At 44.0% G+C, this 16,528-nt stretch overlaps 1 protein-coding gene across 1 annotated transcript in view; it reads left to right on the plus strand.

The window, feature by feature from the left end:
• Positions 1–8,721, plus strand: part of EMC8 (ER membrane protein complex subunit 8) — a 41,997-nt gene extending 33,276 nt beyond the window's left edge. The window contains exons 5-7 of the mRNA XM_005862533.2: positions 6,878–6,947; positions 7,619–7,713; positions 8,247–8,721. Of these exons, the coding sequence (XP_005862595.1) occupies positions 6,878–6,947; positions 7,619–7,713; positions 8,247–8,406 (325 nt within the window). The 3' untranslated portion in view covers positions 8,407–8,721. The remainder of the gene's footprint in view (positions 1–6,877; positions 6,948–7,618; positions 7,714–8,246) is intronic.
• Positions 8,722–16,528: the final 7,807 nt, after the last annotated feature.

The raw sequence follows: 16,528 nt of genomic DNA on the forward strand, positions 1-16,528 counted from the left end.
TCTCTTTCTCTCTCTCTTTTTTTCCCCCTCCCTCTCCATCCCCCGCCTCCCCCCACCCCCCCACACTTACTTGCTCCCTTCCTCCACTCACTAAAAATCAATGGAAAAAATATCCTTACTGAGGATTAACAAAAAAAGAGGTCACCGATTTTCAATTCCCAGTCAGGGCACATGCCTGGGTCGTGGGCTTGATCCTCCATAGGGGGGTTACAGGAGGCAGCCGATCAATGTTTTTCTCTCACATCAATGTTTCTAATATATCCTCCCTTCCGCTCTCTCTAAAATTAAAATAAATCACATATATTTTTTTAAAAAAAGGAAGGAAGGCCCTAAACGGTTTGGCTTGGTGGATAGAGCGTCAGCCTGCAGACTGAAAGGTCCCAGGTTCGATTCAGGTCAAGGGCATGTACCTTGGTTGTGGGCACATCCCCAGTAGGAGGTGTGCAGGAGGCAGCTGATCAATGTTCCTAGCTCTCTATCCCTCTCTCTTCCTCTCTGTAAAAAATCAATAAAATATATTTTTTTAAAAAGGGGCGGGGGGAAGGAAGGAAGATAAAAGTAGTCATCCTCAAGAAGAGCAATGCCCTTTGGTTGAAGGACATGGCCAGCAGCCGGCCTGAGGTGTCCTCACCAGAAGAAGCCCAAAGGAGTCATGCCCTGACACACACACACCGCCCCCCTGAGTTCCTCCAGCCAGGAGCCTGGCCACAGGGGAAGCCAGGAGCACAGTACATAATGGGAGGCACTGACACACTGTCCTCACAGTGGCTGCCTCCAATGTCCAGGCAGTTAGGAGATGCAATGAAGGACCTTAAACCTAAACTCCTCCTGGAATTATGTCCACTTGACCAGGACAGGCGAGAGGTTGGACTCAATAGCATTTTTGGAAATAATAAAATAAGCTGGTGACCAAATATTGCCATCACTGATGAGATACAAATGCACTTCAGAGACTTAAACCCTCTTATCCTTGGAGGACTGAGTCCAGTAGGGATTCTGAGGGAGTCAGAGTAACAAGGGAAACTCTAGGCTCAAAACAACTATTGAAGCCTCCCCTGGGATGACAGCACATAGGCACTCTCTGAGCCCAAGAGCACCACTCATTCTCCTCAGTTGCATCTCTTACTAACTTCCCTCCTTCTAGGACCTCTTCTCCATTTTATTCTATCCACCTTCCATGTATTGATGACTCAGTGCATTCCCATATCTGATCTAAAGCCTATTCATGGGGCCATGTCAGGCTTGGTCTTTGACTTGGCACAGAGTGCCTGCCCTGAGCAGCCAAGCTCTGATGAGCAAAGCTAAAGACTCTGCCCTTGCCTGCAGGTTGCTGAGTTGAATATGAAAGATATTGCCAACAGGACTAACACGAAACAATGGGCCAGTTGCCATGAGGGTGGTGCAGAGGGCTGTAACAGCCGGAGCAGGGAGAAGTTGCATCTGTTGATATGACCAGAGAAGCCCACAGGAAAGGGAGTCATTTGAACTGGGCGTTCAAGAGTGGACAGCATCTTGTCAAGTAGGGACCATGAGGGGACAGCATTCCAAGAGGGGACAACATGATGAAGACACCAGCTGGAAAAGGGGGCAGGGACATGGGGTGCACACACAGAGGAAATGGTAGCAAGGAAGTCTGGAAAGGTAGGGTGAGGCCATACTCAGAGCTTTAAGATATTTTGAACTTTATTATATAAGGAATAGAGAGCTGTCCTTGGAAAGAGGGTTTTCCTGAACCAAGCAGTTCTTTCCCACAGCTATTCTTTTATATATATATATATTTTTTTTTTATTGATTTCAGAGAGGAAGGGAGAGAGAGAAACACCAATGATGAGAGAGAGCCATTAATTGGCTGCCTCCTGCACACCTCCCACTGGGGATTAAGCCCACAACCGCATGTGCCCTTGACCGGAATCGAACTTGGGACCCTTCAGTCCGCAGGCCGGCGCTCTATCCACAGAGCCAAACCGGCTAGGGCTTGAAGAAAGGAGAGGAGACTAGGCAAGAGGTAAGGGCACTTGGCTTGTCAGGTGATTGTAGATGCTTCCCCTGCCTTTATTCCCCACGCCTACCCCCAAATCCATGCCTTATGTGATCATCCCTAGTGTACCTGCACAGGGTCTCATCCACATGCCTCCTTTGGCTCATGGCCTCTCCATCTTCCTGCCTCTATTCAGACCTCAGACCTTATTTTTTTAGCCCAACCCAGTAATATCTTAGGCACCATTTTCATGCTGTTTTATACCTGGTTCCTTCACCTGCTCTGTGCTCAGGAGGTTTTGCATTCCCCCATTGATGTTGATATTTAAGTACCTACTAACCAGCCATTTCTCAGATCCATAGAGAAAATTGAACATAGTAGGGGGAGGGAGTGCAGAAGTGTGCCCAGTAACTCTTTAGTTCTTTCTGGTGAGTCTGCTCTGCTTCAGGATTTCATCCCTCCCTCCCACATGCTGGTATTGTGTTAGGAGTTAACCTGGAGTCCCAAACTCTGTTCCCAACCTGAGGCTTTACTGGCACTGTCCTATGTAATCCTCACAAGGATGCTCAGGTGAAGAAACTCCAGCCAGAGATGGTCCCTGCACAAAGGCCACATGCTTGGAAGCTTAGGAGCTGAGATATACCAACTTCCTTCTTCAGCACTATTTGCATCTACCTGAAAATCTTTCCTCTCTCTTCAGCCAGACCTAGCTAAAAATGTGCTCTTTTAGAAATGTCAGCTGATTAACTGTCTCAGAATAAGCTTTGGAGCCAGGGGACTTGGATTCAAATTCTAGGTGACTTACTGATTCACCTCCTTGACCTTGGTGGTCCTATCTGTAAATGGAGCTAAAAGCTTGTACCTCAGTGAGTGGTTGTAAGGATAGTGAAGGAACAAGCAGCATTTTAGTTTTGTGCTTGGTTCAAAGTAGGAGCTGGCACTATTATTAGCCCTATGATTACTTTTATCAAAAAAGGATCATTCAATATTTTATTATTAAAAAAAGGAAATGTAAGATGTTTGTAACTGTTTAGTCATTTCCTAAACTTGAGGTTTTTCCATCGTCTCATTATATCATGTCATAATTACTGGTGTTTTGTTTCAAAATCAGCATTTCATGTATAAATTTCAGTCCTGGGCACTGTGCCCTGGCCTAAGGTAGATACTCAGTAAAAAGCTTTTAGATACAAAATGTAAGATTTCAGTTAGGAGTAAATGCCTAGCTCTGTGCTAGTTAGGAAGGGGCTTAAAAGTGGTCCCAGTCTCCAGGGTCCCTGCAGTTTGATGTGGCAGCTGATTCTTCACAGGAACAGTAGTTGATATGACCTGGTTAAAACTTCTTTCAAAAGAATAAATTTTAAATTTGAGTTCTTGGGCATCTAAAATGGTAGTTCTTATTTTTAATGACTGTTTCTTGATTCTCGTTCCCAATAAAAATTACCAACTACACAATAATCATAAATGTTAGGATAATAGTTTTATTAGTTTCTTCATGGCACATGCTTACAAGTCCCTAGAGCCGTGGTCGGCACACTGCGGCTCGCGAGCCACATGCGGCTTTTTGCCCCTTGAGTGTGGCTCTTTCACAAAATACCACGTGCGGGCACGCGTACAGTCCGATTGAAATTTCGTGGCCCATGTGCAGAAGTCGGTTTTCGGCCTGGGCGAGTCTATTTTGAAGAAGTACTGTTGATATTTGGCTCTGTTGACTAATGAGTTTGCTGACCACTGCCTAGAGGATCATGCACTTAGCACAAAGAACACGGTGTCACAGGCTGGGAGAGCAAAAGGGAACACGACACACCACCCCGTTCAGGTGGCAAGCTGATCCCAAGGAGGTGAAGTTACAAGCCCCAGGTCAGCAGCTGGGCACTGGCAGGAGGGTGGGTCCCCCAGCCAAACCGGCCTGAGTGTTTTTTTATTTTTTTGTGGTTTTTTATTTTCATTTTTCTTAACATAATGCAAACTTATAATCAGCATATCACTATAAATTCCCAGTTTTGAAAGTGAAAATAGGTTAAGATATTATAAAACACGATTCTGCTTTTTTCAGTTTAATCACAAGGTAAGGATTGTAATTGTATAGTGTGTATTGTTTTTTTTAATCCTCACCAGAGGATTTTTTTTTTCATTGATTTTTAGAGAGTGGAAGGGAGGAAGGGGGAGAGGGAGAGAGAAAGAGACAGAGACAGAGAGAGAGAAAAAAAAACATCAATGTGAGAGAGACACATCAATTGGATGTCTCCAGCACGCACCCCGACCAGGGCTGGGGATCGAACCTGCAACCCAGGTACCTGTCCTTAACCAGGAATCAAACCCAAGACCCTTCGGGTGTGGGAGTTCCTCCAACCATTGAGCAACAATGGCCAGGGCATATAGTGTGTTTTTTTAAATAAATTAAAAATAATCAATGTATTTTTATGGTCATTAAAATTCAGGATGTCCCAAAAATATATATACACTTTTAATAATTATTAATTCCAATGGGTTAAATCGTAAAAGAAAGGGACATCAATTGAGCTATCAGCTGTTAAGTGTATATACATTTTAGGGGAACACTCTGTATATAGCTCATTATCTGTTCAAAAAGCTGAGATTCTTATTGTGTGGAGAAAATAAGATGCAAAAAAAGACAACTGCACACCAAGAATTACGTGTCAAAGCCTTAGAAGTAACCAGTGTTTAGAAACGGGACAACTAGATCTCATATGGGGCAACTTGGCAAGACCTCCCAGCAAGGATGGCATTTTCTAGGCATTAAAGATGGGAAAGAATTAAGCAAAGATTGGTATCAGAGGGCATTCCAAACGGACCAGTGTGGGTGAGGGAGGTGATACATAGACAGTTTTACTGAATATGTAAATAAATAAGTCATTTACTGAAATTAAAGACACACAAAGCTTTGTTCCTTGGGTAGGAACGGTAGCTAGGTCCATGGTGAGAAAGGCCTGGATTTGCCAGGCTGAAAAAGGTAGGCTTTTATCTTATAAGCAGAGGTGGGGAGCATGGAAGTTTCATTGTAGGAAAATTGATCTAAAGAGCGTTTTCAGAATGTATCAGATAAGAAGAGCCTAGAAATTTAGACCAGTTAGGAAGCAATTTTAAAAACCCATGGCTAGCTCTGGCCAGTTTGGCTCAGTGGATAGAGCGCTGGCCTGTGGACTGAAGGGTCCCGGGTTCAATTCCAGTCAAGGGCACATGCCCGGGGTTCGGGCTCTATCCCCAGTAGGGGGCGTGCAGGAGGCAGCCAATCAATAATTCTCTCTCATCGATGTTTCTCTCCCTTTCCCTCTCTGAAATCAATAAAAATATTTTTAAAAAAAAACAAAAACATGGCTAGATACCCTGAACAAAATGGATGATGGAGAATGAAGGAGACAGAGGCAAGGAAAAAATCTATAGTGCCTGTTGAGTGAGTGAAGAAAAGTGGGAAAGATAACCTCAATCAAAGAAATTAGAAAAAGTCCAGCCCCGCTAGGAGGCTTTGGAAGTGTGGCAATTGTTTGGTAGGTTTCAAGGGTGCTGGCCCGCAGAGGTAAAGAAGTAGAACCACAATGCACAGTTGTATGAGAAAATGGAGCAAGAGGGACAAGATCATCAACTTATCAAAGAAGCTTAAGAAATATGGTCGAGCCCTGGATGGTGTGCTCAATGGTTAGGGTGTTCGCCCATGCACTGAAGGGTCGCAGGTTCCATTCCCAATCAAGGGCACGTACCTGGGTTGCAGGTTTGATCTTCAGGCGTCACATCCATGTTTCTCTCTCTCGAAAAATCCTTCCCTCCCCGCCTTCCACTCTCTCTAAAAATCAATGGGAAAAAATATCCTCTGGTGAGAATTAACAAAAAATTTTAAAAATAGAAATGTGGTTGAAAGGGAGGAGAGAGTTTAGACAGTGGCTAGAGGGAACCAGTTAAATATTTTTTTATCCTAAATAGGAAAAGACTTATTCAGATTTGACAGCAGAGCTGTCAGATTTAACAAAGAGAACATATATGTAAATTTTTTAAATATGTTTTTATTGATTTTAGAGAGCGGGGAAAGGAGAGGGATAGAGAGATAGAAACATCCATGAGAGAAACATCGATCAGCTGCCTCCTACACGCCCCCTACCAAAGATAGTGCCCACAATTGACCGGGAATTGAACCGGTGACCTCTTGGCTTATGGGTTGATGCTCAACCACTGAGCCACCCTAGCTGGGCAACAGAGAGAATATAAATAAGACCCGGAGGAGGAGGTCAGAATGGATAGGCCCATGGGTGGGAAGAGGCCTCTTCCTAAAATAGGATAGAAAAATAACTTTGTGTATCAGGGTAGCCAAGGATGATGTGGAGCCAATCTGTAATTCGTTTTATTGACTGAAGGTAGAAAGTTGTCATTTATCAAGGTCAGGATGGGACAGGGCCATAGCCAGCAATTCAAAGGTGACGAGCATGGTGAAGATTTGGAATGGCTTGGGAATTTTAGAGATTTTCTTTAAAAGAAAAGGCAAGCAACTCAATTGCCAGCAGCTAAGAGGTGGACAGAGTCACTTTGGGAGCTTGCAGATGGAAAAGGTGGGCCCAGGAAGCTTCCAGCCTGGAGCTTGACGCTAGCCTGGAGCGTTGAGCAGCAGTTCATCTAAGTGCCTTGGGTAGCGCTCTCCCCTGGGTTCCAGGGAGCCTTTCTGTTTAGAAGATGCCTTCTCAGGATCCCCTTCACAAGGGCTTCCTGGTGGGATGAGACAGAACCTGCTTTGCTCTGGGCTCCCATTGCCCTCACAGCATTCCCTGTCCTCGGCACAAGTCATTGCAGCTGGACCACTGGTCTTTTATCATTGCTTGTTAACTATGCTGTAGGTACACAGTGTTGAGTTGCATTAACTAGAATGTGGTAAACTCACTGGTTCTTCTTTTGCAGTCCAAACCAGGTTGCAGAGAAGGTGGCCTCCAGAATTGCCGAGGGCTTCAGCGATACAGCTCTCATCATGGTAAGTCACTTCATTGCCTGTTGTGTTTTCTATTTACAGGATGGCTACTGAGCATTTCCTTGCTAACCTAGAGCTTTGCTGGATAAGCAGTCTTTCTTTCTCCAGATACTTCAGACCATTGCCACCTTTTTTGCAATCACAGCACACAAGTCTCCAGAAGTGGGGAGTCATTTCTCAAAGTGGGACCCCCATGCTGGCAGTATCAGCACCAGCTGGGAAACTTGTTAGAAATGCAGATTCGTGGGGCCCAGCAGTCTGTTTTAATATGCTTCCAGTTGATTCTGATGCACCCTCAAGTGTGAGAACCATTCAATTAGAATACCCAGCATAGCCTATAGGGAAAGAAGAAGGAAGGAAGGAGTCAGATAGGTAGCTAACAGAGCCTTTTTAAATAATCTCAATTTAGATAATTCTAACAGGGAGGGAAGAATAAATGTTTAAAAGCTCTACTTTTGTGAGAAAACAATGAAATGGTATTTATCCTGAATAGCACACAGTTTACCTTAGTCCACACTATAGTATGGTTCCACACATCACATTTGCAGTGTTTGCACACTGTAAGGCAGGGTTTCTGATTGTGGGCCACGAGGAGGTGCTAAGGACTTCCAGAAAGGTGCTGGCCCTTGACTTTTTGTTAGCTCTGTTACAACTGTCCTTTGTCTTGTGTGCAGGTAGACAACACTAAGTTTACGATGGACTGCGTGGTACCTACGATCCATGTGTACGAACACCATGAAAACAAATGGCGGTGCAGAGACCCACACTAGTGAGTGCTGTGTCCTCAGGGTGAACTATGTGCAGAGTATGCTGGGGCCTGTTCCAGCTACCCAGATCCACCGAAAAGTGGGTCCCAACCTCCGTGTTTTTTTCAGTTAGCTTATTCTCCAGAGGAGCGCCCAGCCCTCATACAGAAATCGTGTGTGTTCCTTGGCTCCTGGAGGACTGAGGCCAATAAGGCTGCAGAGCAGTAGAGAGAATCTGAGTGTTACTCAGGGTCTTCCCACCCCAAACCTCAGGACACCTCTCCATAAACCAAACCCTCTTTGCAGACGTGTGGTTTGGTTTACTGGTAATCACTCAGAAAGCATCAGTCATCCACCACCAGCTTTGTCAGCATGTCATTTGGAGGGTGTCTCATTTTAACCACATTTTATATTGTTGCTATGTACAGTTACATGTTTGCTAGTACTCATTATTGTCTTCTTTATACCACTCTGTGTATGGTTTTTTGTTTACTCTATTGAAAAGCCAGATTTTTTTTTTCATTAAGAGATTGATTTCTCCTGTTTCACCTCGTAGTGATTACTGTGAAGATTGGCCAGAGGCCCAGAGGATCTCAGCGTCACTCCTGGATAGCCGGTCCTATGAAACGCTCGTCGATTTCGACAACCACCTGGACGACATTCGGAATGACTGGACAAATCCAGAGATCAATAAAGCTGTTCTGCACCTGTGTTAGGGAGGGATTTCAATGACTAGTCTCTAGGTATTTCCACTAGGCTGAAGAAAAAAAGCTATTTTTAAATGTAAATAAAATATCTCATTGCCTGTGTGGAAAGCTGACAGTTTTCAGAAGTGGCGTGTGCCTTGAAAGAGGGCAGAATGTTTCATCAGTCGTCTTTTTAATGTAGAATCTCTAGAAGAGGTACGGACTGTCCAATCTGACCATCCCTGTGGAGTTCTTCCCAGTTGTACGTTGCCATAATCCTCCCAATCAAAGCTGTTTCTGCTTGTCCAAGATTGTTCCTATTAAACAGTTTTAACTAACCTTTTATAATCTGGAGAGGATACTTTTTAAGACTATGGACTATCTTTTTTTTAAAAAAGCCCATATCTTATACCTGTATGGGAGTGTTTGTGAGTTTTTGTCCAGTTTGAGTCAATGTCATCCAGTCCTGGGACTGGGCGGGTGCCCAGCTGGTGCCTGAGAACCTATGTGTTGGTGTTCCGTGTCGGGAGGCTACAGCTGTGAACAGCACTGCCCCACATGATGTGGAGCTAATGTAGCTGCAACTCTACACAGTGGGAATAAAGCCACTGTTGCCTGAGAAACCTTCATCACTAAGGGTAAAAACAAACATGTTGGTAATGGGAGCACAGTGTAATGCTTCTCAATCAACCAGAAAGCTTGTAACCTGTGGAATCAAGAAAGGGAAAATGGAACAGTACTAAGATTATTTTTAAAAGGCAAGAAACAGTCCTAACTCTAACTTGCATGATTTTCTAAATGATTCTAATTTATGTCTTAAAAATAATTATTTCTTTTGTATTCAAAGTAACAGGAGCAAAACAAAACTTAGATTCCCCAAGTTTTACAGAGCTTGTCTGTAATGTGCATACATAGAAGTTATTGTGGTTAAACTTCCAATCATAGGAAGTTGATGGGGAAATTTGACGGTACTGTTGCATTTTTTTATATGAACTGCCAGAGTCCCTGTGCACGGATTTGTGCACCAATGGGGTCCCTCAGCCTGGCCTGCACCCTCTCGCAATCCAGTACCCCTCAGGGGATGTCGTACTGCTGGTTTTGGCCCGATCCCCACCCATCCAGGCCTGGCAGTCCGACATTCCCTGAGGGATGTAGTAGGGTGCGAAGCGGCGGCTGGGAAGGAGCCTGAGCCCTGGCCGAGCACCCTGACACTCCTATTGCACCTGCCACCACCGCCGCCCGTCAGTCAGCTGAGTGGCGCTCCCACTGTGGGAGTGTGCTGACCACCAGGGGTCAGCTCCTCCAGTGAGCATCTGCCTCCTGGTGGTCAATGCTTGTCATAGCGACCAATCTTTCGGTTGCTTAGGCTTTTATGTATATAGATTGTGCAGAGTTCAGAGAATCCTATCTTTCCTACTGTCTTTTTCTTTGACTACATGAAGGAAATTTGTAACAATTGGCATGGTCTATTGAAAGGGTTTGGGACACAGCATTATTTTCTCTTGACAAACAGGAAAAAATTTTCAGACATTGCTTATAGTAGATGTGCTTTGATCCACCAAATTCCCTCTTCCCCTTCCTTCAAATACCTCTTACCCTTAATTTTTGAAGCTGACATCATTTTGTGTGGGAAACACAAATGAAAGGGTGATGGATCAGTGCACTTTATCTTCCTCACTGTCCTCACTTTAGAGCCCAGCACCATGGGCAGTCTTGTTCCAAATGGGTTTGTGGGGTTTTTTTTTCAAAAAGGAAGAAGAGTCACCTCCAGCATTTACCACAGAAAAGCCTGTCTTTTCCTGCGATTTAAATGTATGTGCTATCTGTAGTTAAAGGTCAGAGCTACTTGAAATCAAGGTGTGCCTAAGACTAGTTTGGGAGGCATTTTAAAGATAGTCTTAAACCATGGTTGTTTTCCCTCATTTTTACCTCCCAACAGCTTCCCAGGAGCATGTGTTATCCTCTAGTTTGGATTTTAACCTGGAACCAGATCCTTTCTATGGCTGAGTCAGATGTAGATTTTCAGAAGAAAGCATATAATTATTCGGAAGGAAAGGACCTATTTGTGAAAAAGCAAAAACGTTTCCAAGATACAATACCTGTTCCTATATCTGAGTATGAAATGTATTCATACTGTGCCTTTGTATAGAAAAGATTTAAAGGAGCAACATAAAGTATATTTGTACATTGGAGACATCTTTGTCCATCAAAATGTTCTTAAATAATTTTTTCTTAAATCTGTAGGGCTTAGAGAGGAGAGGGTATGTGTATGGAGATATCCCTTAGAGCCATCCATATGCTTAAAATCATTCTGGTGAAAAATTTTATCTCTTATATAACATCCATTCATTAAGAGGTGAGTAGGAGTAATTAATTAATTATATAAAAATTGTCATTTTCCATTTCTAATCATGGTTGCATTTAAGAACAGGATACTAAACATGGAAAAGTAAGCAGTAACATCATAAATAACAAAAAAGCAATGTGCTTGCTAAGGAATTGGTTTTGCTAGTTCTAATAAAATTAGGTTACTTAGAAATCTTGAGTAATTTGAATTATCAGGTTAATTTCCCTGGGATCTGGTATTTTTAAGTCTCATCAGTGTAAAAAGTTCTGTATAATTAGGTTTGATTTAATAACTTATTTTTCTGATTGATGTACTTGGAAAATCTGTTCCCACATATAGTAATTCTCACCTTTCCTCGCCTATCTTTTTTGTTTTGCCTTCAAAAGAAAAATATTTGCTTCTAAAACTGCCCTTTTTTAGTATTAATATCTGTCTTAACACAGCAGCTACTTTATGACATCATGGTAAGTGGAAAACAGCCATGGGCATTAATCTCCATACCCTGTGGACATTTTTAGCAATTTTAGTGAAGAGAACTGAATTTAAAAATAGACTTCCGCTCACTAATTGACATTTGTTAAAGCTTCCATCAACCCACTGTCTCTTAAGCATTGGATTTTTTTTCGGTTCAATAGCCTGGCACAAATGTTAGTTTGTGTTCCCCCTGCCAGCTCTCTGGTAAGTGATATGTTAATTTAACTTCATTTTCATACACCTCAGAATCCAGAAGATAAATATGTTTGTTCTCATAATGTTGACTGTCACCCCTTAAAATGCTGAAGATATTCTTAAATGGGATGCAAAATCTGATCAAGTTTAGTATTTCTTAGAAATAAATAGTCATTCTAAGGAGCCTTGTCTTCCTGCAGGATTAATTCTTGGGGTGGACATTTCCTTGCAGTGATCTGGAGATTTTTCTTTAGAATGTGAGACCTAGTCCAGAACTGCAAGAATTGTATTGACTGGTCTTTGCTTTTAGAATATCGCAAGTGCCAGCCAAGCATCCACTGGAATTTGACTGGAGGAAACCTTTGCTTGAACTTGTGTCGTCTTGTAAAGCAGGATAGCATCCTATATTTAGTGCTGTCTGAAACATTCCAGATACCATCAGTAAATCTGTAAATAATTGAGTTTCAGAATACTGTTGAAGTTCTATGGGCAAGACTTCATGGGGTGTCTGCCCCAAGGTAGGAGACTCGCTGAGTTTGCCAAGGGCCCTTGATGCTCCCCAAGCACTGAGGATTAAGTGAAAACCTAAGATGGGCCGGATTTAGTGTCCTCCGGGTTCCCTACTTAGTACTAAAGAAGAGTCAATAATTTCTCAGGATTGGAGGTTCTCAAAAAAGAATCTTCCTGTTGCCCCCAGCAGTGCTTCATTTCTTGCTTGATAATTCCAGATGCTGCAGTGGTATCTAGTAGCGGCTAATAGGTGGAGGTTCAGTAGTGATTAGTCAGAGTGCCAGGTGTGAAGCCCAGCTTGGCCATTTTCTAGTTTTGTGGTTGTGGGCATTACCTCCTGTGTCTTGTCTGAAAAATGAGGGTGATAACACCTACTTGCAGTGATGTCATAAAGGCCACAGGGTCTTCACTTAATAGAATGTATTGGGCCTGCACTGACAAAAGTTCTTAACTGCCGATGTTTTAACAATTCTAGAACATACTATTGGCCAGACTGACAAGTGCTTATTCATAGTAAACATTCAGTGAACATCTATTGAATGAATAAGTGAGTAAATGAAAACATTTGTTCTCAAAAGATAACAACAGCTTACATTTCTTGCTTTTGTTTGTATTGCCTTCCCAACCTGTGATGTTGAGGAATGAGTGTAAGAAATAAAGAGGAGTCACTATAGTCAGGCTGCTAAATTACTAAAATCAAGTAACTGAGGCAGAGGAACCATCTCTTGCTTTAACTAGCCTGGAATTTAAACTTTTGAACCTCAGATAAATAGGTCCTATAGGTAACCCTGATTACCCCTGAGGGACTTAGGAAAGAATGGTCACAGGTCCAGAACACCAGTCATCTAGAGGATCACCATCTTGGACCAATCCAAGGGCTTGCGGGACTGGCCCTGCTGGTGTGGCTCAGTAGTTGATCATGAACCAGGAGGTCACAGTTCGATTCCCGGTCAGGGCACATGCCCAAGTTGTGGGCTTGATCCCCAGTAGGAGGCAGCTGATTAATGATTCTTTCTCATCAATGATGTTTCTCTCCCTTCCTCTCTGAAATCAATAAAAATACTTTTTTAAAAAAAAAAAGCATGTGGGGCTGATTCTTCTTAAGAGCATACTTTTTACTATAAGAACTCTCAGTTTTTCTTCAGAACACTCTGGATATTACCTACTTGTGTTTATGATTTACAAACCCTAAGAACTTGAATAAAACCATTTATTTCTAGCCAAAGTCTCCTGACTTTTGTGCTCAGTTGGGAAGGCTGATATCAATATTGCTATAGTTAACATTCTTGCATGTGCTTTTTCATGCACATAGATACACAATTATTTTAGGGTTTTATGTATATATGAACCTGTTGAGTGTTTGTTCAATTTTTTAGAATATATTGTCAGTTGAAAACCCTACCCCACAGTGTGTGAGAGCTCCAATTTCTCCATATCTTCACCCAACACTTTGTTATTAGTCTTTTTAATTTTAGACATTTTGATAATGATTAATGGTATCTTATGAGTTATTGGCCTAAATATGAAGAGTAAAATGATAGAGCTTCCAGAAAATAACAGGAGAATGTATTCATGACATTGGGCTTGGCAAATTTTTTTTTTATTGATTTCAGAGAGGAAGGGAGAGAAAAATAGAAACATCAATGATGATAGAGAATCATCCCCGCACTGGGGATTGATCCCACAACACGGGCATGTGCCCTTGACCAGAATCGAACATGGGACCTTTCAGTCCACGGGCTGATGCTCTATCCACTGAGCCAAACAACCAGGGCTTGGCAAAGATTTTTAAACAAGACACATACAAATTGTACTACATTAAAATCACAATACCTAAGAAAAAATCCAAAATATCTATCAAAATATATTTAAAATTACAGGTCAATTTAAAAATAAATTGATCAGGCACCTCCCAAAAGAAGACACCCAAATGGCCAATAAGCATATGAAAATGTGCTCAACTAACATCATAAAAAAGAAGCAAATTGAAAACCTGAGAGTTCATTTTTTGTTTATTTTGATGTTTTTACTGAATTCAGAGAGAGAGAGAAACATCAATGGTGAGAGAGAATCATTAATCAGCTGCCTCCTGCATGCCCTCTACTGGGGATCGAGCTCAGAAACTTAGGTATGTGCCCTTACTGAATGGAATCATGACCTCCTGGTTCATGAGTCAATGCTCAACCACCGAGCCACACTGGCTGGATGAGAGTCCGTTTTTTAATGGGAAGAAAATGTCAAGAAGCAGAATTCCCTGCATGTGCACATTCCAAGCGTCCTGGATACCCGGGGACAATGTCACATACTTGACTCACACATTGTCAGAATACATCCAAAGAAAGAGCAGCCTTCATAACTCTAAGAAACTGGATAGGGAAAAGAGAAACATCAATGATGAGAGAATCATTGATCGGCTGCCTCCTGCACGCCCCCTACTGGATTAAGCCCACAACCTAGTCATGTGCCCTTGACTGGAATCAAACCCAGGACACTTCAGTCCACAGGCCAATGCTCTTTGCACTGAGCCAAACCGGCTATGGCTGGGCAGCGCATTTTTCAAACAGCTTTCATATCTAGCTAGGCAAATAGTAACAATTTTGGCTTTGAGGATCTTAGCTGTGGGTTTCTCCTAGCCTACTTAGGACGATTCCCCCTGCACTCTTTCAGGAATATTACTATCGATGTGGCCTGCGGCCTCTACCATCAGGCCTCTACCTGGTCCTGCCCTGCAGCTCAGAGCTAGACCTGGAGTGGAATTGTTCTGCTAATCACCTATAATTCCTGGGATTTACTCACTGCCTGCCTTCTGAGGAGCTCAAAAACCATTTGTAGATCCTGCTGATAAAATGGCTGCCCCGAGGTCAGGTAAGCTCTCTGCCAAATTACTTCTGGGCTAAGAGGCAGTCCTCAAACTCCACAGAGACCCAGGGTGCCTTTATAGCAGGCTCTTCACAGCTGGAGCCCTGGGGAGGAAGGTGCTGTGCATCCAAGCATTATGGGATTATCCTGGAGGGATGTATGAGAGTGGTTATCGGTGTGAGCTCATGCACCCCCAGATGCAGCCACACACCAAGCTACCATTCACATGTAGGCAGAGGGAAACTGAGGCAGGCCAGCAGCAGAAAGGAGGAGAGTGTGTTTTGGTTGGGGGACTAGTGGAGCAAATAGATGGGGAGAAGCCCAGGGCCCCAAGGACATTAAGATTCAGCTCGGTATTTTTCTGCTTTCAGCAAGGGGTCCCTTGGCTCCCTTCCCAAATGTGTTTTCCAAGATACCCACCATTGAGACAAGCCCCATCAGGGCACGGCCTAGGTCATTCTTCTGTGGACCCCATTCCTTCCTGAGCCTGCAGGAAGATTGGGAGTTGGGTGCTGGGAACTGGTTCCCCACCCTCATCTCTGCAACCTCTAACCCAGCTGACTCACTGCCCTTCCATTACTTAGCCCTGTGTTTGGGGCAGTAGAGGCACAGAGTTGGACACACCAGGCTGGGTGTCCCATGTCTGGCATGGAGGAAGTATGTGTGAGTGCTACCTGCACAGGCTCCATGGAGCAGAGGAAGGGGCATTTAGGAAGGGACAAAATTTTTACAGTGAGTCAGGAAAAGGAAGTGGTCCTATGCACAGATGTCCCTCATCTCTGCTGATGACCAAGAGGCTCCCTGTAATAAGAGAACACTGGGGATTTAAGAGCATACCCTCCCTCCCTCGCCCACCCACTTCCCACCTTGCCTAGTATCTCCTGTGAAACTGCCTTTGCTAGGTTCCACTTACTGAACCACCTCAGGGGCACCTGTCACAAACAGACCCCCAGCTCCACCCCAGATTCTCCAGAGGAGACCACAGGGCAAGGACTTGGAAGTGTCCTTCTAGCAAGCCTGGCTGTCTGCTTCATTGTCTTTGGTTTGATTTGGATAGGAGATTGAGGGTCACTAGCTAAGCCTGGAGCTGAATAAATCTTGTCATTTATTGTCCCCTCTCCACAGGGAGCTGTCAGCTGGGGCAAGACCTCCCCAGCACCCCAGACAGTTCAGCTGTGAGTAGCCAGTTTGCTGAGTCACTGAGGAAGGAGCACCTCAGGCTGACAACTGGTTGGATCCCACTGCATCACAGCTCGCCTCTCCACCCCTCAGAGAGATGAGACTTGACATCAACCGCCCCCACCGCTCGCAGGGCCAGGAGAACCATGGTTTTGTGGTGGCATACTTAGCCTTCCTCAGCCAGAACCTGCCATTGCGCCAGGGCAGGGAAAGCCTACCCAGTCAACTAAAGAAAAGGTGAGGCCACCTACCAACCCAGAGGGCAGGATGCAAAACCCCCAAACTGCAGGCCCTCCTCCCTTCAGTGTGCCCGGGAAGTACACACAATCACAAGCTGAGCTGGGGTTGACCGGGCCTACAGTGATATTCAATACTCAGCCCCAAGCTGCTGGGGCAGGGCTCCTGGGACAGACTTAGACTCCCAGCTGAGGATGGAAGAGGCTGAGGTTAGAGTCAGATGGTCCTGTCAGGCTGTACCTGTCCATGTGACAGGCTGCCTTCACCTGTACCCTTTCCACCCTAAGCAGAGGATGAGAGGAGCAGCTGAGCTGGGCTGGCACTGGGACTGTCCTGGGCGCTTTGATGCAT

The sequence above is a fragment of the Myotis brandtii genome, unplaced genomic scaffold, assembly GCF_000412655.1.
Source record: "Myotis brandtii unplaced genomic scaffold, ASM41265v1 scaffold165, whole genome shotgun sequence".
Lineage (NCBI taxonomy): Eukaryota > Metazoa > Chordata > Mammalia > Chiroptera > Vespertilionidae > Myotis > Myotis brandtii.